Below are 23328 nucleotides of genomic sequence, written 5' to 3'. Positions count from 1 at the left end.
AGATCTTGTAGGATCATTAAGTAAGTAAGAAAGGACATAGATGGATATGATGAGAGAATATTGATGTAAGGTTTATGATTATTGCAAGAGCCTAAACTAGTACTGAACCTAGCATAGAAGATGATTTTTGTAGCAGTACATCACTTTGGATTTCTATAATCCACTTTTGTAAGTCAATGATACTTCTTTTGTAATTGAGAAGTGAGATCTAGGCAGTGAGCCTTCCTGCATGTGTAGGCACCACATTCTATAAGTAATATTCACTTATTGGCCAGTGAGTGAATATTGTGGGTCATAAATCCCACTGAGGTTTTTCCCACACTAGGTTTCCTCACCAAAAATATTGTGTTATGGTGTGCTTTCTATGTTGTGTTTACTATTCTTATTTACTGCATTAATTCTTGTTTACCGGTACACTGTTTTGAAATGCAATTTACTTAATAAGTTCAGAAAATCCATTAACCAGTTAGATACTGATTCACCCCCAACTCTCAGTATGTTTAGGAATCCTAATACCAGCCCACTATAAAATAAATTTGATTTGATTAAAATCAAGTCAACAACAGTGCTCGAGAATAGCTCTCCTCTGTACCTTCAGGTATATCAAACCTTGGTTTTCAAGGCTAGGAGACCTCTTAATTGAGTATTATACCCCAACGTGTCAAACAGATCCCTTACTAGTTCTAGTTAAATTAGAAGCTACCCGATTCACCTCTGAAAGGGTGATAATCTTTGTGCACTATCATGCCCTCATTAGCATTTGGAGTCGGATAATACAGTGTTGATAATCCATTGCATGAGACTTAGCGACCATATTCTGATTAGCTATTGGGTGTGTACCTAAGTCAGCAAGCAAAGGTTTTCATTCTCAGCCAACCTCCTTAGGGTTTAGCATGCTTGGAGTCATTTATTACATCATGTGTTTTCTATGTATTCATCCCTAAATTGAAAAATCAAACATCTAAAACTGGGAAACACAAGCAAAACACCAAAATTCACAAATCCAAACTCAGCAAAACAAACACATTTTTCATTGTTTCCTGTTCTATGTCGTACGAGTCAGGTTCTCTATCATACGAAGAAACTTTGTTTTCATATGGTTCATGAAGTTTTATCGTATGAGTCTCTGCTCTTTCAAAAGAAATTTTTGATTTGTCATCTGTTTTGTATCTTTTGTCATATGGTTCATGAAATATTGTTGTATGAGTCTTTATTTTTTTCTGTCTAGAGCTATCTCTTTGCATGATTTTTTCAGGTCTCTCATTATGCTTGATCAATTTGTAGTATTCATAAACACCTTTTATTTGTTGTCACGTGCTTAAATTTTTTTCTTGGTTTCCTTGATCAAGTTATCACCCATCAAAATCAAACTCTAGAAGATAAACACCTCAAGATTTTCAAGTGCTCACCCTCAACAAGCTCAAGATCTAAACATCTCAAAGTGCATTATCACTCAAACATAGTTTCTCATCAGTATCAATCATCCTTTATCACGAAACTAAAATGTTTGGTCAGGATAATCTTGTCCCACATCATAGGATATATCATTCGTACTGGACTTGATTCTTATCAAATCATCATCATTGCACTCCTAAACTAAAGATCAAAAAACTTGCAAACTTTTAAACACTTGAATTATCTTTTCATGTCCTATCATTCTACCGTATTTACCTTGACAATTGATCACTTATCAAAATAACTTTTGGACAATCAAATCCCTAAAACAAAAATAGAAATATTTGAAATAGCTGAAAATCATATCAACATGACATACCAAAGCAAAATACAAGTAACAAGTCAATATATTACAACAATCAAACAAGTTCAAAATCAAAATCCAACTATGTTAAAACCTCATAAGGATTCAAATAAATCTCAAAAGAAAGATGGTTCTTTTATGCAACTCTTAAAGAGATCTCTAAAGGATTTGGCTAAAGAAGATCAAAATCGCGCACCTATGTCTAACAATGGTTCATCCCCCCATAAAAAAACTAATTCTCCAAAGGAATTTATTCCTACACCTCTTGAAAGCTTTCAATAACCTTCCATAGCACTCTCACCAAAGAATACATCCAAAGATGAAGTTCCCCAAGGGATATCCATAGTGGCCATCAAACCTATTTCAGTGTATACTATTCAAATCTCATCTCCTTCATATCCAAGCATTAATTCATTGTAGCATTCCCATAACGCTCTCTTGCAAATTGAAGTCCTTATTCATAGAACACTTGTTAAACATGTCCTGATAGATGGGGTAGCTAACTTGAACATTTTCTCTTTGAGTCTTGTCTGTGCTTTAGGATATTCAGAAGATGCAGTTGATCCCTAGAAAAGGATAAAAATCAAAGCATATGGTGAAGAAGAACATTACTCTAAAGGAATTATGATGTTTCCCCTCATAGTGGGACCTTTGCAACAAGACACAACATGCCAAGTTCTAGACATGGACCTACCATACAAAATACTCTTAGGAAGACCATAGATACATGATATACAAGCTATTACATCAACATGTCATCAGTAATTAAAATTTCCATACAATGAACAAGAAATCAGAATATTAGCAGACTCAAATCCATTGTAGCGTTGTAATAATCTGAAATCAACTTAGGAGGTCATTGTTCCACATAACAAAGACGCAGCATATTCAAGCACACAATCCAAGGAACAATCATTAGTATCAATTTTGTCAAACATGGAAAAAAAATGTAGCTAAGAGACCGAGGGACCGAAGAATATCTTCTATCATGGAAAAACAAAAAAGAGCAACTTGAAATTGAAAGGGAATAAATAGATGTAGAAGTCAATGTATTTCATGTGTATGCAGGACAAACATTAGAGACTAGCCTACTTGAATAAGAATCACATTTGGCTAACATGGACTTAACCGAGGATGATCAGGACTTTCTTATGCAAGGTCATTATGACGAGAGTATCGTTCTAGACATCGATATACATATTGAAAGCTCTGACATCGCTATCATGACCCCTAATATCTTTGACATAATTCAACTTGAATATCCTTTATTCTTAAGCTATCCTAAACCTATGGACTGGGAAAATAAAGGACATACTACCATTGATACCTTTCCGAATGACCGAGCCATATTCGTATATCTTAATGAAATCAAACTCGTAACAACTTTCACCAGGGATTCCACTAACGTATCTTCATGTCAAGTGGGTGTTAAATCTCCTAGATGCAAAAATGAAAATAAAGAAAACAATATCAATTCTAATGCTTAAAACCATTCATTGGCAACATTAGATCGAGAAAAAGTAAAAACAAAGGATGCATCTAATGGTGAAAACCTCCTCGAGGTGACGGAAGATGGGAGATTTGACACTTTACCTGAGCACTATCAAGAAAGGTCATCCATTTTGATCGAACCAACAGAGGCAATTAACATTGGCACAACAAAGCAACCAAAGATCCTTCATCCAGTAACTTCTTTGTCTGAGAAAGAAATGCAAAAATATTTTGAATCCTACAAAAGATGGCAAATCAATTTTACTTGGTCATAAATAGACATTCCAAGGTTCGATCTATATCTTACAATACATCACCCGAATATCAGTCCAGGACCAGACATCAGTAATGAAACACAACATGGATCAGGAGCAGGTATTCTATTCATCACACCACAAGGTCATACAATCCCAAAAGCATACAAATTAAGCTTTTCATGCACCAATAATAGAATAAAATATGAAGCTTTGGTTAGATGTATCAAAATGGCTATAGGATGGAACATTACACAACTTCAAGTCTTTGGAGACTCTCAGCTCATCATTAATCAAATTAATGATGATTATCAAACAAAATATGAAAAATTGATGCCTTACAAAAAGATGGTTGATGATATCAAGAAATACTTTGTAGAAACTTTTCAGCAGATTCCAAGAAATTACAACAAAGTAGTCGATGCCATGGCTACACTTGCTTCTCTCCTTCAGATTTAGGAAAATCAACAACGTTATGAATTCCTGGTGGAAGAATTGTTTTACCCTGCTCATAATTGTCCTGATTCCCAAACTATCTATCACCTTATTGGGCATGATTCATACTGATATGGCCAAACTTACACATACCAAAAAGACAACACCCTACCTCTTGACTTATCAAAAAACCAAAAGAGAAACTTTATTAGCCAATCCTCCCATTTTACTCTCATCACAGATACCCTTTTTAAACAAGGTCTAGATGGTACTCTCTTATGATGTCTCGAACAAGAAGAATTTGAGAAGGCCTTACATGAAGTCCATAACGACCTTTGTGGCACTCATTCAAGTGGTCTTACCCTTTCGAAAAAACTCATACGATTGGGCTATTATTGGCCGACTATGGAATGAGATTATTTTCAAATAGCTAGATCATGCAAACAATGTTAGATCCATGGGCATTTGATTCATGCACCAACACAGGAACTTCATGCTTTAGCAACATCATGGCCTTTTTGTCAATGGGGTCTTGATCTAGTAGGAAAGATAAATCCTTCATCTAATGGTCACAAATTCATCCTTGTAGCTATAGAATATTTTACAAAATGGAATGAGGTTCTACCTCTCACAAACATCACAGGAAAGCAAATTGCTGCATTTATCTTGAATTGCATCATCTGTCGCTATGGAATACCAATAAACATTATCACTGATAATAGGCAATCATTCAAGAAATAGGATGTACAAGAGCTATGTGAGAAGTTCAAAATCCAACACAAATTCTCCACACCATATTATCCATGGGGAAATGGCAGACAGGAGCATCTAACAAAACTATTCTAAGAATCCTCAAAAAGATAGTGAATAGTGCTAGAAGAGATTCACTTATTCAACTAAACCCTACTTTATGGGCCTACCATACCAGTATCTGCACACCAACAAGTGCCACACCTTTCTCTCTTGTTTATGGATCAAAAGCCATATTGCCAATCAAAGTAGAGATACCCTCTCTATGTGTATCACTAAAAGGTCTGATCCCAGATTAAGAACAACAAGTATCTAGACTGCAAGAGTTAGAACTAATCCATAAATGAAGACAAAATGCCTTTGATAATTTAAAGGTATATTAGCAAAGAATGTGTCAAAGTTATAATCATATTGTCAAACCAAGGGTCTTTCAAGTTGGAGAACTAGTACTAAAGGAAAATCCATGCAACCAGGCAGATCGACAAAAGAAAGGAAAGTTTGAATCAAACTAGTTAGGTCCATTTGTGGTCATAGTAGTATTTGGATCAAGAGAATATCAACTATCAACACAGGATGGAGATCAGATCGAGGAACCTATCAATAGTATGCATCTGAAAAAAATATGTTTGAAAATATATATATATATATATATATATATATATATATATATATATATATATATATATATATATATATATATATATATATATATATATATATATATATATGAGAAAAAGTGCAATTAAAACATACGATGAAAACTTGGAAAATAGTCGCTATCTGTCTGCTAGCTCCTCCATCTATTAGTTCATGCATTTTTCCACTTGCATTCATTCATTTTCCATTAGTACTGACCATCATAAAGCCTTTGTACATACATAGACATCCCAGGTGGCTTCTTGCCATGGTTTGGATCATTGGATATATCACAACAACTTTGTTTCTAGGCTTGGGGAAAAGTCCTACACCTAGCTGGGGGCAAAAATATTAATCATTTTGAGCTAAATCAAACATGTAGAACAACAGTTAGATAACTCTCATCAAGCAAAAACTAAGACACATCCAACATTGAACACAAGATCAAACTATCAATTATCAAGCTATCACAAAGTCAATCTAAACACATCACACACTTTTTAGTGGATAAAATCTTTTGGATAATGATTTTAATATGATTGTTCAACTATTATATATTGATTTTTTCTATTGTGTTTTCTAAGTGACTCCAAGATGTCTTTGACTAGAGGAACAAGGAAGGAACATGATATTTTTCTTGTTTGTTTTTTGAAAATTAATCATTAAATATGTGCAAATTTGTCTAAAGACATGATCATCAAAGTATCATTGAAGACATTTCTGATTTGCATATTAAAATGATTAATAATGCATGTTTTATGCAAGCAACACTCATGTCATCTCAGTTCAATTATACCTCGATGCTTGTGCTAACTTGCTATATCAAAATCTAGGAAAGAAGTGCTCAGGTCATCATGGTTTGATTATACCATCGACATTTGCACTCACTTACCACATTTCAAAAAGCTCAATAATGACAAAAACAGAAAATAATCCAGTGATTGGTCTGGTCATAGCTTTGCATTCCATAGCATTTCATTTGCATTTTAGATTGCATTTCATTCTTGCATGGGATCCCACATGCTCTTATCATCCAAGGATAAATCTATTGTAGGAACCATCAAAGTATCATCACAAGTGTATACACAATCAGAATAATGACTCATATTGTCAACCCAGCGAAAATATTAGGCTATCTCTCTCAACATAACCAACATCAGCATATCTGAATATTTCTACAACTTGATATCAACAAACTATCAGTTCTTTATCCAATCTTATCAATTCAATCAATCAATCAAACCTAATCTATTCTATCATGTCTTATACAAGATGTATCCTTCTTGAAACCAAATCATCTGGTTTTGATTCATGTCTTATACAGGATGTATCCTTCCTGAAACTAGATGCTTGATCATGTCTTATATGGGATGAATCATTCCTAAAACCAGATTCTTTGATCATCTTTGTCTTATGCAAGATGGATCCTTCCAAAAACTAGACTGAATATAGATCTTATCAATCTAATCAATCAAGATTTTTCAATCTTATTCATCTAAGAAATCAAGGTAATTGAATAACTCACATTTTCATCAACCATAGTTGCAGAAATCAAATCAAATCTATTAGGATATCAATCTCGCAACACTCCAAAGATCAATTATCTCAATTGATCTCCTGAGGGGGCATCATCATACCAGAATTTAGCAATCAAGAGCTGGGGCATTCTATCAAACCAATATCATCATTAAAATGAGATTATTCTTTGAATCAACTCATCATCACACCTCACTTCAAAGAGGGGCAAAATGTATACACCTAAAAATGGTCTGAAGATAATCAAATGAATAAAAAAATATTTAATGAATCTCCCTCCCCAATTTAATTGAATTCATCAACAATTTTATTAAATCCTCCATTTTCATCTACTTATTAATAAATCTAAGGATTTACTTAATAGGTTCATTTCAATAATCCACCTCAATTAATTAATTCAAATTAATTAATTCTTCTCCATCAAAATCACTCTTCTAATCCTCTAATTAATTAAAACAAATCAATCATGAGTTTTTGAAATTAATTAGCCTTTTCCTATTAATTGAATTTCTAAATTCAAATTCTCCTAACTTTAACCACCTAGAGCAACCATTCCTCAACCTAACCCATTCTACCTAGCCCAATGTACCCTTTCATTTAACCTCTTCTAGAAGCTTTGTGACACTTGTCACTAAGTGTTCCCTTTCATCTAACCTCTTCTAGAAGCCTCTTGACAGTTGTCATCATAGAGATGACAGATGTTCCCTTTAATCCAACCCCTTTGCCAAACCTCCTCCAATTTAACCATTGATATCTTCAAATCAATCTTGACCATTGATTCTAGTCACCTCGCCCCTAGCCTTGGAAATCCTATAAATAGACCCCATTTTGGAGTACAAAGGGTCCCAAATTTCATCTCATTTGTCCCTAATTTGATCCCATCTCATTTTCATCTTATGCATTATTACTATAGGCATCTAGCTTCTAGTTTATCATTTTAGCAATGTTATCATATTCAATCTTAGCTTAAATCTTATCTTATTTTCTAGAATAATCATGAAATAATGTAACTTAATCATGTTGTCATTGCTAGATCATGCATCTTCATCATTTAAATCCTACATCTAAGTGTAGTCAAGTCACTGGAATTTGCATAATAAGATCTGAGAGCAAAATTAATACTTGCATTTAGTAGGAGGTGATAGATTGCTTAGTTATGGTTTTGTCTTCCTTTGATTCAAATTAATTAACCATGCTTGTAATGATTTATTGAGTGTTTGGTGGTGCAACTGTAGGTACAAGTACACTTCACAAAACACAACATTTTGGCAATCAAGAGTTGGGGCATTCTATCAAACTAATATCATCATCAAAATGAGATTATTCTTTGAATCAATGCATCATCACACCTTGCTTCAAAGAGGGGCAAAATGTATACACCTAAAAATGGTCTGAAGATATTGAATTGAATAAGCAATTATTTAATTAATCTCCCTCCCCAATTTAATTGAATTCATCAACAATTTGATTAAATCCTCTATTTTCATCTACTTATTAATAAATCTAAGGATTTATTTAATATGTTCATTTCAATAATCCACTTTGATTAATTAATTCTTCTCCATCAAAATCACTCTTCTAATCCTCTAATTAATTAAAATAAATCAATCATGAGCTGTTGAAATTAATTAACCTTTTCCTATTAATTGAATTTCTAAATTCAAATTCTCCTAACTTTAACCACCTAACCCATTCTACCTACCCCCATGTTCCCTTTCATCCAACCTCTTCTAGAAGCTTTGTGACACTTGTCACTAAGTGTTGCCTTTCATCTAACCTCTTCTAGAAGCCTCTTGACACTTGTCACCATAGAGATGACAGATGTTCCCTTTAATCCAACCCCTTTGCCAAACCTCCTTGAATTTAACCATTGATATCTTTAAATCAATCTTGACCATTGATTCTGGTCACCTCACCCGTAGCCTTGGAAATCCTATAAATAGACCCCATTTTGGAGCACAAAGGGTCCCAAATTTCATCTCATTTGTCCCTAATTTGATCCCATCTCATTTTCATTTTATGCATTGTTACTATAGGCATCTAGCTTCTAGTTTATCATTTTAGCAATGTTATCATATTCAATCTTAGCTTAAATCTTAGTTTATTTTCTAGAATAATCATGAAATCATGTAGCTTAATCATGCTATCATTGCTAGGTCATGCATCTTCATTATTCAAATCCTCCATATAATTGTAGTCAAGTCACTAGAATTTGCATAACAAGATCTGAGAGCAAAATTCATACTCGCATTTACTAGGAGGCAATAGATCGCTTAGTTATGGTTTTGTCTTCCTTTGATTTAAATTCATTAACCATGCTTGTAATGATTTATTAAGTGTTTTGTGTTGCAACTGTAGGTACAATTACCCTTCACAATACATGACACTTGTTATCATGACACCCAAGAAGAAAATCTAAGTTGAAGACATAATTATTAGACTTCGAGAGTGTCGTGTAGATGTTACGTTGAAACCCGATAGGAAGTGTGGAGCATGAGAAGTTTTTATCAACCATCAAAAAATAGCATTTGATGTTACCCTGATGACCTGATATAAAAAGAGCTAGCAGGGGAGCTAGTTACTAGGTATTGGAGAAGATTTGTTTTGGTTACTCCGATCATCTGATGGAAGGTGCGAACTTTGCAAGCCGGTTATCGGGCATCAAAAGCCAGGTTCTAGAGCTATGCTGATGACTCGATATAAAAATTGAAAAAATTGTTTTTCATTTAACTTGTTAGTTGCAGAATTAGTTTTAATGTTGGTTTCTCTGATTTTGCGGGGCGAAAACTGATGGATTTTCATGTTTCCTGTATAACTATTGGTCGGGTTGTGGTTATAAGATGAGATTTCAGAGACTTTATAAAGGTCCAAAAAACTGTGATTTTTGCACAGTAGTTAATATTCATTTTGTTTTGTGAATTATTGTAAATTGGAGTGGTTGGAAATCAATGAAAAGTTATGGTGTTGTCTTTGAATCTGTGTATTTGAAGATTAGTAATATTTCTTGGGAATTTTTCTATGAGTGTGATAGAATTTTATGATCAGTTATTTATGTGTTTTCTTCAGTTCATGTTGTCATTAGTTGTTAGCAGATCCATTGTGGATTTATTTGTGCTAATCCCCCTTATCTTGTGAGGAATGAGAGAGAATCGATTAGACATCAAGACTCCTATGTTTTTGATATGCTTTGGATTTATACAGTGAGCATGTTTGTGAATTAGAGTGTGAACTCTCACCAGATGTTCAAAGGATTTTCTCTATTTTTAGTTTGAAGACATTCATTTATATTGATGGATGAATGTTAAAGCCTTTTAATGCTTTCTGGTAAAAAAAGTTAGCATATATAATGAATTCATTGCAAATCATATGAGGAGATGCCCTCTAATGCAGAGGTTGAATTTCAATTAATTCATCCAACTGCTGGTAATTTGTTTCTTTTCACAAAATGGTGAATTAGAGTCATATTTTTCTTTTATTAAGATTTTAGAAAAGAGACAAATCTGTTTGCTAACAGATTTTTGGTGACTCTGTTGGGGAAGTCAAATCATAAGACTAGTTACCTAGTTGCAAGACTGGAATCAAAGAGATATAATAGGTTGCAAAGAAAGGAGGGGATAGTTGATTCTTTTTTTCAAGAATTGTAGAACCAAAATTTTTTGTTGGCATATGATGAACCGATATGATGATAAGATGATAATGTATGTTGTCATTGATGTCAATAAGTGCAAGTGAACCGATATGAAGATTGGAAGAAGTTGGTGAACCGGTGTCAAGGTTTCACTAAGTGTGACTACCGGTTGGTAGTATCAGCTCTAGGGTTTCTAGTTTGGCAATCTAGCTTGTGCAATGCAACCGGTGACATTCTGTGATGAGTTAGCTAAGAGATGAGGATGAGATTGAGATGCCACGTCAGTTTTGTACATGTGAAGGATTTCCTTGGTGATCTTGCATGTGAAGATCAATTGCATTAAATGTCTACCTTGGGAATGATCATTCTTCTTAGCAGTATGAGAAGAGAGCATGATGGGTTAGTGATTCCCATATGCAGTGAAGAATGGATGATGCAGATTGACTTGTGATCTATTTGACATTGTTTTATTCTATGCAAAGTGTTTGGACAGTCAGGATTGGACTGCTTGTATTATAAACCTAAAATGCTTACGATTTAGGGTTTATGCCACCAACCTAATTGTTGTCTATAAGGTCGATGATGTTTGTTATTGTTTGTGTTGGAAAATGATGTGTGTGTATCTGAGTGATGAGATACTTGCCAGACCAGTGAGTGGAAAATTACAATGTGTGATTGCAGAGTAGAGAAGCTAAAAGGATCTCCCTTAGCATGTAGTGATGTTATTACATCAGATCTTTACCAATTGTCTTCTAACCATTTCAACAGTTGGAAAATCCCTTTACTGAGTTGCTTTAATAGGCTTATTGTAAATCCTCTAACCTAGTGACTCAAGATCATTGAGTTCTTCAAATCTTCTAGCGAGGTAACGTTTAATAAGGTTTCAACCTTTAATAGGTTATATAGACATCCCTTAACCGGGTGATCTTTAGCAAGATCGGTTCCTAACAGAACCTTATTGTAAAGTCTTTAACTGGACTAGGCTCCTAACATAGCAAACTTCAAAAGAGTTCAAAAACAAGCTTGTGGGTATTCATCCCCACCATGGTTTTTCCCATTTGGGTTTCGACATGAAAAAACTATGTGTTATGAGTTGTGCATTTTTCATGTGATGATTAAGCAACATTTGTTTAGGTGAATATGCAAGCAAAGATAATAGCTATGGTATTGCTGACACTACACATTGATGAATATATTGGTGAAGTAGTTATCAAGTGTTGAATATTATTTGAAGTATTTAGTTTTATTGGTTTTACTGTCTGAAGTCTTACTATGTTTAATTGGCATTGCCATGGTTAAGTTCAGTGATGCAGACAAGCGGTTAGCATTGTTTTAACTTGATAAGCTGCAGAGAAGTTTTTGTTTGTATTGATTCACCCCCCCTCTCTGTACCTATTAGGGTATTTGTTGTTCATAATTATTAATCAATTGGTATCAAAGAAACTCTAGGTCCTTGGTGATATAAGCTTAATCACTTGAGGTAAAAGATCCTACTGTAATGATGAAGAGGGAAGGTATTAAGTTTAATAGAGATAACTTCAAAATATGGAAGGACAAAATGAATATTTACATCAAGATTTTGGGTGCTCAACAATGGATCTATGTTGAGAATGCCTATGTGATCCCCACTGTCACTCTGATCGATGATCAGAAAAGAGAGATTCAAGAAAATGGGCAAGTCATGGAAGCCCTTATTAGCAACATGTTCGATATTGAGTTCATTGATGTACAAGATAAGGACACTCCTAAGGATGTATGGGACGCACTCAAAATGATTTATGGTGGTGACGAGCATGTCAAAAAAGCTAAGGAAGAGAGCCTTAGAGGAAAATTTGAAGACATGAGGATGGTTGAAGGAGAGACCATTCAACAATATGGCATAAGGATTAAGACTGTTGCTGGAGATATCAAAAGCACTGGTGGAACGATTGAGGATGCCACCATTGTCAGTAAAGTTTTGAGATCATTGTTATCAGTCTATGCAATCAGAGTTGCTTCTATTCAAGAGCTAAGGTCTATTGATAGAACCAAGGTATCCTTAGACTCTATCATTGCAAAGTTGACTGCATATGATTTGAATAGCTATGATGGCAATGTTTAGAAGACCGAGTCAACCTTTAGAGCATCTGCTGCACCATTCAGAAAAGGAAAAGAAGTAGGAACTAGTTATGAATCCAAGCAATGCAGAGATATGGATGATGAAGAGAATCTAATGGAGTTTTAAGCTCTTCTTGCTAAAAGACTTCCAAAAGGAACTAGTAAATATAAAGGTAAGCTTCCTCTAAAATGTTTTTCCTGTAATAAGATAGGACATATAGTTGTTAATTGTCCTAACAATGATAATAAGGATAAAATAGAGAGGTTTAGAAAGTACAAAGGAGAAGGTCAAAGAAATTGTCTTGTTGCAGTAGATGAAGGTGTTACTGATGAAGAATTTGAGGTTGAAGAGAATGAGGACATAGTGTTTGTAGCTTTAAATGAAGAAGTGTCTGATAATAAATCCCTTGTCTCTCACATTGACAACTCTAATGAGTGGATTATTGATAGTGGGTGTTCTCACCACATGACTGGTGACTGGAGAAAGTTTTTTTCTCTGAAGAATATGATGGTGGTGTTGTCTAGTTTGGCAATGATGCACCATGCCTGGTGAAAGGTAAAGGATCCATCTCACTGAATGGAAAGAGAAGTGCAGATGATGTCTACTAGGTAGAAGGTCTTAAGCATAAGCTTTTGAGTGTTTCTCGGCTAAATGATAAAGGACTCACTTCAGAGTTCAAAGGTGGAGTCTATAGTATAACTGGAAAGAGTGGTGAACTTATTGCCACCAGTAAGTAGACCAGAGGTAACTTGTTTCATTTGAGTGCCAAGATTAGTCAGTGTCTGATGGCTAAGTTTGATGACAGTTGGATATGGCATAGGAGACTTTGTCATATAAACTTTGACAATATTGTAAAAGCCAGTAAGATCAAGGTAGTAAGAGGATTGCCTTTGCTGAACAAACTAGAGAATTATTTGTGCAGAGAATGTCAACTTGGGAAGATGTCTTTGTCAACTTTCAAAGGTAAGTCTTTTTCAATAGAGAACTTACTTGATCTTGTGCACACCGATCTATATGGTCCAATAAAAACTATAAGTATTTAGGGAGATAGGCATTTTATGATTCTTACTGATGACTACTCAAGAATGATGTGGGTCACATTCTTGAAAGACAAGTCTAAGGAATTTGGGAAGTTCAAAGCATTTAGAGAATTGGTAGAGAAGGAAATTGGCCAAAGAATAAAATGCCTAAGAACTAATCAGGGAGGTGAATTCACTTCTAATAAATTCAACAAGTACTGTGAAGAGAAAGGTATCAAGAGGTAGTTGTCTGCCCCAAGGACACCACAATAGAATGACATAGCAGAAAAGAATAACATGACTATAGTTGAAGTGGCTAGAACAATGCTAATCTAGGGAAAGGTTGGTCACACTTTTTGGAGAGAAGCAGTGAGCACTGCAGTCTATACTATGAACCAGGTACTCATCAAGAAAGGTAAAGATAAAATCCCTTATGAGTACTAGATCGGGAAGCCTCCCACTGTAATTTATTTTAAAGTATTTGACAGTAAGTGTTATATCAAGAGAGGTGAACATCTGAGCAAGTTTGATGCTAAATGTGATGAAGGAATATTTTTGGGATATTTCACTAAGAGAAAATCTGTCAAATGCTACAACAATAGAACTCAAAAAATTGTTGAGATCATCAATGTAAGGGTTGATGAATCCCATGAGAAACCTAAGGAAACTAGCAGCAAGCAAGTGGAAGATGAACCAGGTGTAACTTTCTAGGAACTGGTTAAGAAAGAATCAAGCAAAGACCTCAGTGTTCCTGTATCGATAGAATTTGTTGTAGGTGAAGAAGAAGATGGAGAAGAAGAAGAAGAGGAAAATCAAGAAGAACCAACTAGATTCATTCCTAGATATGTGAAACTACATCATGATCTGAAGTAGATTATAGGAGATAAAGATGTAGGGATACTCACAAGAAGAAAGGTGAAAGAGAACTCTTACATGATTTATGAATTTGAGCGTAAGACCACTAAAGAGGCACTTACAGATGAATACTAGATTAAGGCAATGGAAGAGGAGCTAGACCAGATTGAAAATAATGCAACATGGTCTTTGGTACCCAGACCATAACACAAGAATGTCATATGTACCAAATGGGTCTTCAGAAATAAGTTGAATGAAGAAGGCACAGTTGTAAAGAATAAGGCAAGACTTGTATGAAAGGGATACACTCAAGAAGAAGGAGAAGACTATGGAGAAACCTTTTCCCTAGTGGCTAGACTGGAAGGTGTTCGAATGCTACTTGCATTTGCAACATTCAAGGGATTAAAGGTATATCAAATGGATGTGAAGTCTACATTCTTGAATGGAATCCTTGAAGAGGAAGTATATATAGAGCAACCAGATGGGTTTGCCTTATCAAAATATAGTAACATGGTGTGTAGATTACACAAGGCCCTCTATGGATTGAAACAAGCACCAAGGGCATGGTATGAATGATTACACTCTCATCTTGTCAATATTAGATTTGAGAGAACAAGTAAGGACAACAACATCTACCTGAAAGATGAAGGTGATCAGATTCTGATCTGTGAAGTATTTGTAGATGACATAATCTTTGGAGGAGATGATAAAATGAGCCATGCATTTGTAGATGTAATGAAGAAAGAGTTTGAGATGTCTTTGATTGGAGAGATAAAATTCTACATTGGTCTACAAATTCTACAGATGAAAGAGGGTATCTTTATTACCTAGTCCAAGTATGTCAAAGAGGTATTGAAAACTTTTGGTGTGGAGGAGAGAAAATTGGTTGGTACACCGATGGTGCCCAGCTATAAATTGACTAAGGAAGATGATTCAGAATTGGTGAATGAGAAGGAGTATCAATCAATGATCAATAAGCTGCACTATGTGATACATAGCAGACTAGATATTGCTCATGCAGTGGGCATAGTAGCCCATTTTCAAAAAAGTCCAAGAGAATCCCACTTGGTAGCTATCAAGAGGATTATTTGATACCTAAAAGGAATAGTTGATTATGGATTGTGGTATCCATACAATGATGTCTTTAATCTCAAAGTATAAACCAATGCTGATTGGGTAGGTAAAGTGGACAACTGGAAGAGCACAACTGGTGTAGTTTTCTTTCTTGGTGGAAGACTAGTCTCATGGATGAGTAAGAAGAAGAGTTGTATTTCCCAGTCTACAGCTGAAGCAGAATATGTGGTAGCATTTATGAACTGCACTCAAGCAATCTAGATGGAACATGTATTGGAAGGTTTCAAAGTACCTATATTTGAATCGATAAATATATTTTGTGACAACACAAGTGCAATAAATATTTCCAAGAATCTGGTATCGCATGCTAGAACTAAGCACATTGAGCTCAAGTATCACTTCTTGAGAGAAAAGGTTCAGAATATGGAGGTTTTTTTAGAACATGTTTCCAATAAGGAGCAGCTAGCAGACATATTCACTAAGCCCTTACCAAAGACTACATTTACCTATTTGAGAGGTGAATTAGGGGTTCTTCCCCTTCATGAAGTAAACTAAAGTTGTGTGATCCACATCAGTAAGTTACTACAGTGTCGAATCTTTTAGGATTGATGTGTTGAAAGATGCTACTCCATAGGGGGAGAAGTGTTGGATTTTGCCAAGATCAAGAAGCCATTGAAATGTACATGAAAGAGACATAATATGGGACAAGAATAAACTGTATTCTTATCAATAGAAAATGATCAACAACTGTTACATACAATGTAGATGAGCCTGCTTATATAGGCAAGGCTAGGGATATGTATGAGCACACAAACATGACATGTGGCTCAATAAGAAACAAGGGTAGGTAGGAAATAGGTGTGGGTAGGTAGGAGAAATAATATAATATTCCACATGAGGTGGATCACCCACCGAAGGTGGAATTATCACTCCACTATAAGTGGATATGATAGTGTAATAACAAGATCAACACCATAAGAGGTGGAATTTCTCCTACACACACTATCCCAATGTGGCACAAACACCCAAGTGTCTCATATCCAAACTACTATGAAATGCATTATCCTAAGTAAACTTAAGTAAGTGTAATAATATCCATGATGAATAATTATTTACACCAACACCCCCCCTTAAGTGCAACTTAGGGGAATGCACTTAAGTCTACAATGCAACTAAGAAATGCAAGATGGGTCCCGGCTACGAGGCCATGTTAGGTACCCATGAACAAATGCAAATGCATGCAAACCAATGCAATGAAATCTCTCACAAAGTGGGGAAAGAGAGAAAAACCCAATGGGAAAAAACCCTCCCCCAAAAGAAGATGAAAGCTATACAAGAGAACTCTCAAAGAAGTATGTGAGGAACAAAACCCCATGTGAGGAAAAGGTCCCCCCCATACGAGAGAAGAAGAGAAGTCAAACTGTGATCATCCCTCAATGAAGAATCTGCACCAATGATAGAAGCTCGATGTATGAAGAAACTGCTCCACGAACGTCGAACAACATTCCTCCCCTTAGGAAGAAACAAAACCAAAGGTGTATCCATGAAGTCTCCCCAATCATGAAGGGAAGATGTATGAAGAAAACTCATGATGAAAGGAATCTCTGAAAACTGCTCAAGTGTCCCCATGTCGATGCTAAAAGATACCCCTTCCAAAGGTGGTGAACTGCTCCACACTACTGAAAAAGGAACTCCAACATCTAGTGGAGATGGATGTAGAACAATGTCCAAAGACTCATGTGTCTCCTCAAAGAATAAAGAGACCTCCTCCAACTGCTGTACATAAGTATCTACAATCATGTCAACCTCGAAAGAATGATCATGTAGAGAATGAACAAGAGGGTCAGAGTGTGCCCTCGCAACAATCGAAGAAGGATCATCTTCATCAAAGAGAAGATGTATGTCATCAATGATGTCTCCCAAATCTGCAATGTAGGATTCCACAAACAAACCTGCAATGTCTGTCAAGTAATCATCCCATGAATCTGAAGCTGGAAGACAATGTATATCCTACTGCACTGAATCACATGTAGGCAAAACTGTCGCACTATCTGCATCATCAGGTACAATAGGTGATGTGATATCAATATGAGAAGATGAAATACAAGACTCAAGAACTGGGTTACATGTGAGAATCCCCATGTTCAAGTGTCCAAAGTTCTCCTCAAAATCTGAATCATCACAATAAGTGTGATCATCATGTGTAGAATCATCAAATGTGAAATCATCATCATCAACAAAATCTGAAAATGAGTATAACCGAGATGCATGATCAACCACCCCAGTCGCAATGATAGCTCTAGTCTCCATGTCTCTAATAAAAACTGAGTCAGGTGTGAACTCCACAACTTTCTTAGTTGCGCCATGTGTGATTTGATAGATAGAAAGGAGATTGTTTGTCAAGTGGGGTACACACAACACATCATTGAAGGAGTTATCCCCAATGTCAATAGATCCTTTCCCAATCACATCCATGTATGTATGATTGCCCATCAAAATCTGTGGCATGGTGCAAGGCTCAAATGTAGAGAACATAGATTGTGAAGATGCCATATGATGAGAAGCCCCTGAATCCAGAAGCCATCTCTCTGAAGTATGATTTGTTGTAGCACATAGAGCTTGTCCTTTTCTTGTTCCAAAAGAGTGAGTCTTTCCATTTGTAGAAGCCATGAATGCTTGCCCTTTTCCTTTTGAATGTGAGGAAGTGGAAGTTGATGAATCATCCTTCTTGTAGACTTTAGGCAAATCAATGTTATGCTTTTTGATGATATGTGTGAGCTCATCAATCTTCTTAGTATGGCAACGATGTTCCTCATGACCAATCTTTTTACAATAAGCACAAGTAGGTCTCTCTCTCTTTGGTGAATTATCTTTCTTGGAAGAAGATGAATCTCCTTGTTGTGGAGAAGATGATGCTTTATCCTTAGGCTTTGATTGCCATTTCTTCTTGTTTGAGTTGTCCTTTCCTTGATTTCCTTTGTTTCCTTGATTTGCCACCAATGCTTGAGACTTAGAAGAAGTCTTAAGAATGCCCATGCTTATCAACTTAGTTTGTTCCATCATCAACATTTCATTGAAAGCATCAAATGTAGGCATTTTGTAGCTTGAACCCATTGTCATCCTATGAGTTTGGAAACTAGAAACAAATGCTGCATATTCTTGTGGAAGCTTCCCTATCAAGTTGAATATCAATTGAGTATCCTTTTTATCAATGCCACAATCTTTGAGTTGTGCCCTCAACTCATTTGCCTTAGTGACATAATCTTGTATAGTATCAAAGTTCTTGGGATCTAACATGGTGAGATCACTATCAATTTGATATCCCTTAATCTCATCAACTTGACCATACAAGTCTTGAAACTTTTGCCAAGCATCCTTGATTAGAGTACATTTCTCAATATGAAAAATGAGATCCTTTGATACATACTTTCTTAAGGTACCAATTGCCATGATATTTTTAGTGAGCCAATCTAAATGACCAACTGGATCAGCCTTAGGATCAGCTGGAGCAACAATAGTTCCATCAATGTAATGAGTGAGTCCTTTTTCCATAAGTTTACTCCATGCATCAATTTTCCAAGTAGCATAATTATGTGGAGTTAAGAGAGGAAACTTAGAAGAACCCGTAGCAGCAAAAAAGGAAAGAACACAAGAGCACAAAAGCACAAGAGACACCCCCCAAATTCAATCAATCAAAGTACCCCCCCAAAAGTGATGATTTTGGCACTTTATACTTAGTGTGATTACAATGAGCCACTTGCAAAACAAGGCAAAGTGGGCTTTATGATGCAAATTTTACAACTTCTCAAATGAGATACAAGAGACTTCAATCGATAGTGCAATGAATCTAACTGAGATTCAAGCAAATACAAGTACCAAAATAGCCAAAAATGGCCTAGATCTGAAAGTACAATTTCTACTTACAATGACATCAATCTGATAGCATCATGTGAAAGTAGACGAAAAAATACGCACTTTAAAAAAAAACGGCACCTAAAAAGGAGGTCGGATGACCCCAAACGAAGCCTCTGAAGTTGCAAAAACTGGGATTACTCAGGGACAGTCACCAAAAACTGCATTTTCTGAAAAATCCGTGCATCAAAATCAAAAAATTCTTTCACCACTGAGGAGAGCACAAAATTCTAGCCCATTTCAAAAAAAATTGCACCCAAAAAGGAGCAAAAATGAGCAAGTTATGGCCATTTGAAGTTGAACTGCAAAATCAAAAATGCAAATGAGAGGGGGTCAAAAAATTTCCAAACCCTGCTGATGTGGCGCTGATGTCAGCAATTCACGGGGTTAAATTTGACGGCCATATGACCGTTGCCAAAACTTCGCCTCTTTGGCTAACTGGGCGTCCGTACCGTACGGACAGATTGCGTGGCAAGCTGACTGGGTATTCCGTACTGTACGGTATGTTGACTGTGCAGGGCGAGGTGGCTGCTGATGTGGCAGTCCGTACGGATGACTATGTGCGGTATATCCACGTGGCACAGTACGGAAGCTGCTGACTTGTCGTACGGAAAATGACGTGTCTGTGTTATGTCCACGGGCCACGGGCCTCCTGCCACGTGGCGGGCGTGGATTCGCCTGTCTTTGTCCACGTGGCGGGAGGTGGCGGGATCCACTGCGGGAGGCGGCGGAAGGTCACGCGGGAAGCGGTCGGTGTTGGAGGCCACAGCGAGCGCCGGGAAGCAGTTCGTGGGTGGAGCTACGGGAAGCGGTTCGTGGGCGGAGTCCGAAGCGGCAGCGTCTGGAGGGAGCTGAGGCCGGGGTGGAGCAGGAGGTGCCGGGCGCCGCAGCCAGCGCGGGACGGGAGGCGCCGCTCGCGGGAGTTCCTGGAGCGGTGGCGTGGCAACAGCACCGGAGGGCGGCGGAGCCGAAGGCGGAGATGCGGCATTGAGCATGTGGGGCGGCGGACAGACGGCGCTGCACAGGCAGAAGAGGACACGGCTCAAACGGGCGGAGCCGGTGAGACGCGGCCGGGATGTACAGTCGGGCGCCGGCGAGAGCTGACAGATGGCGCACGGTACTGTCAGCCGGGTATGATCTCTGCCTGCGTCCTGTGAAAAGACAGGTACGTACGGAGAAACCTACGGTCACGGGTCACGGGGGGGGGGGTCTGCGGACCCCCCAAAAACTGTATTTTTTTTATTTTTTTTTTTGCTTTCCAATTTTTTGCTCGAATTTTTCAATTTTTCAATTTTTTTTTTGATTTTTTGAAACAATTTTCAGAATAAAGAAAAATTATTTTTTTTGAAAAAATTAGAGGGATATTCGAAAAATCCGTACGATAAGCAAAATTGGGGAAAAAATTTTTCCTCACCAAAATAGGCCAACTTTATAACCAAAATTCATGGAAACGGCCTTCCGGACGCAATGGCGAGGTCGGATCTGGTCTAGGACGCCTCCAAATGACGATGCTCCTCAGATCTGCCTCTTTACATCACAATAATGCCTCTTCAAGACGAATCAATGAAGCTCCAATAGCTCTGATACCATGTTGGATTTTGCCAAGATCAAGAAGTCATTGAAATGTACATGAAAGAGACATAATATGGGACAAGAATAAACTGTATTCTTATCAATAGAAAATGATCAACAACTGTTACATACAATGTAGATGAGCCTGCTTATATAGGCAAGGCTAGGGATATGTATGAGCACACAAACATGACATGTGGCTCAATAAGAAACAAGGGTAGGTAGGAAATAGGTGTGGGTAGGTAGGAGAAATAATATAATATTCCACATGAGGTGGATCACCCACCGAAGGTGGAATTATCACTCCACTATAAGTGGATATGATAGTGTAATAACAAGATCAACACCATAAGAGGTGGAATTTCTCCTACACACACTATCCCAATGTGGCACAAACACCCAAGTGTCTCATATCCAAACTACTATGAAATGCATTATCCTAAGTAAACTTAAGTAAGTGTAATAATATCCATGATGAATAATTATTTACACCAACAAGAAGCATAATGGAGAATGGAAGCTTGTATCTCCACTTTGGCATTGTTGTCAAAGGGGGAAAAGATATGTGATGTATGGGGGAAAATATATCTGATGATGAAGATATATGTTATAGTTACATTGGTCTATGTTATTTATAATTACAATTCTACACTGAGTATTGCCATTAATGCCAAAGGGGGATATTATTGGCATATGATGAACTGGTATGATGATATGATGATAATGTATGTTGTCATTGATGTAAATAAGTGCAAGTGAACTGGTATAAAGATTGGAAGAAGTTGGTGAACTAGTATGAGGAGATGTAGTGAACTGATGTCAAGGTTTCACTAAGTGTGACTACCAATTGGTAGTCTCAGCTCTAGGGTTTCTGGTTTGGAAATCTAGCTTGTGCGATGCAACCAGTGACATTCTGCAATCAATTAGCTAAGAGATGAGGATGAGATCAAGATACCACATCAGTTTTATACACATGAAGGATTTCCTTGAGGATCTTGCATGTGAAGATCGATTGCATTAAATGTCTACCTTGGGAATGATCATTCTTCTTAGCAGTATGAGAGGAGAGTGTGATGGAATATTGATTCCCATATACGGTGAAGAATGGATGATGCAGATTGACTTGTGATCTATTTGAGATTGTTTTATTCTATGCAAAGTCTTTGGATGGTCAGGATTGGACCACTTTTATTATAAACCTAAAATGCTTAGGGTTTAGGGTTTATGCCACCGACCTAATTTTTATCTATAAGGTCAATGATGTTTATTATTGTTCATGTTGGAAAATGTTTTATGTGTATCCGAGTGATGAGATACTTGCCAAACTAGTGAGTGGAAAACTGCAGAGTGTGATTGCAGAGTAGAGGAGTTGAAAAGGATCTACCTTAGCATGTAGTGTTTGATATCATATCAGAGCTTTACCTGTTGTCTTCTAACCATTTCAATAGTTGGAAAATCCCTTTACCAGGTAGCTTTAATAGGCTTATTGTAAATCCTCTAACCAAGTGACTCAAGATCATTGAGTTCTTCAAATTCTCTAGCAAGGTAACCTTTAACAGGGTTTCAACCTTTAACATGGTATATAGCCATCCCTTAACTGGGTGATCTTATATAGGGTTGGTTCCTAACAGAACCTTATTTTAAATTCTTTAACCAAACTAGGCTCCTAATAGAGTGAGCTTCAAAAAAGTTCAAAAACAAGCTTGTGGGTATTCATCCCCATCGTGGTTTTTCCCATTCATGTTTCCACGTGAAAAATCTATATATTATGAGTTGTGCATTTTTCATGTGATGATTAAGTAGCATTTGTTTAGGTGAATATGCATGCAAAGCTAATGGCTATGGTATTGGTGATACTACACATGCATGAGTATATTGCTGAAGTAGTTATCAAGTGTTGAATATTATTTGAAGTATTTAGTTTTACTGGTTTTACTGTCTGAAGTCTTATTGTATTTAACTAGCATTGTCATGGTTAAGTTTAGTGATGAAGACAACCAGTTAGCATTGTTTTAACTTGATAAGTTGTGGAGAAGTTTTTGTCTATACTGATTCACCCCCCCCTCTCAGTACCTATTAGGGTATTTGTTGTTCATCATTATTCATCATTTTCAACCCACTTTTCACCTCAAAGAAGAGTAAGAAGTAGGCCTCCTTCCCTGCCCCCATCATCTCTCGTGTCCTTAGTTTTTCAAGCTTTGACCTTGCATGGTATTACTTTACCATATATAGTCAAACTAACTCTGCTGAATACAATCTTTCCAATGGCAGTAAATAATCCATGGGGAGTTGCAGTGGGACCCTTAAAT

General features: G+C 36.6%; 1 protein-coding gene across 1 annotated transcript in view; it reads left to right on the top strand.

The window, feature by feature from the left end:
• Positions 1–20046, top strand: part of LOC131032351 (uncharacterized) — a 41712-nt gene extending 21666 nt beyond the window's left edge. The window contains exon 2 of the mRNA XM_057963296.1: positions 19966–20046. Within this exon, the coding sequence (XP_057819279.1) occupies positions 19966–20046 (81 nt within the window). The remainder of the gene's footprint in view (positions 1–19965) is intronic.
• The last annotated feature ends 3282 nt before the right edge of the window (positions 20047–23328 follow it).

The sequence above is a fragment of the Cryptomeria japonica genome, chromosome 11, assembly GCF_030272615.1.
Source record: "Cryptomeria japonica chromosome 11, Sugi_1.0, whole genome shotgun sequence".
NCBI classification, from domain to species: Eukaryota; Viridiplantae; Streptophyta; class Pinopsida; order Cupressales; family Cupressaceae; genus Cryptomeria; species Cryptomeria japonica.
This window is presented reverse-complemented; position numbering and strand designations above follow the sequence as displayed.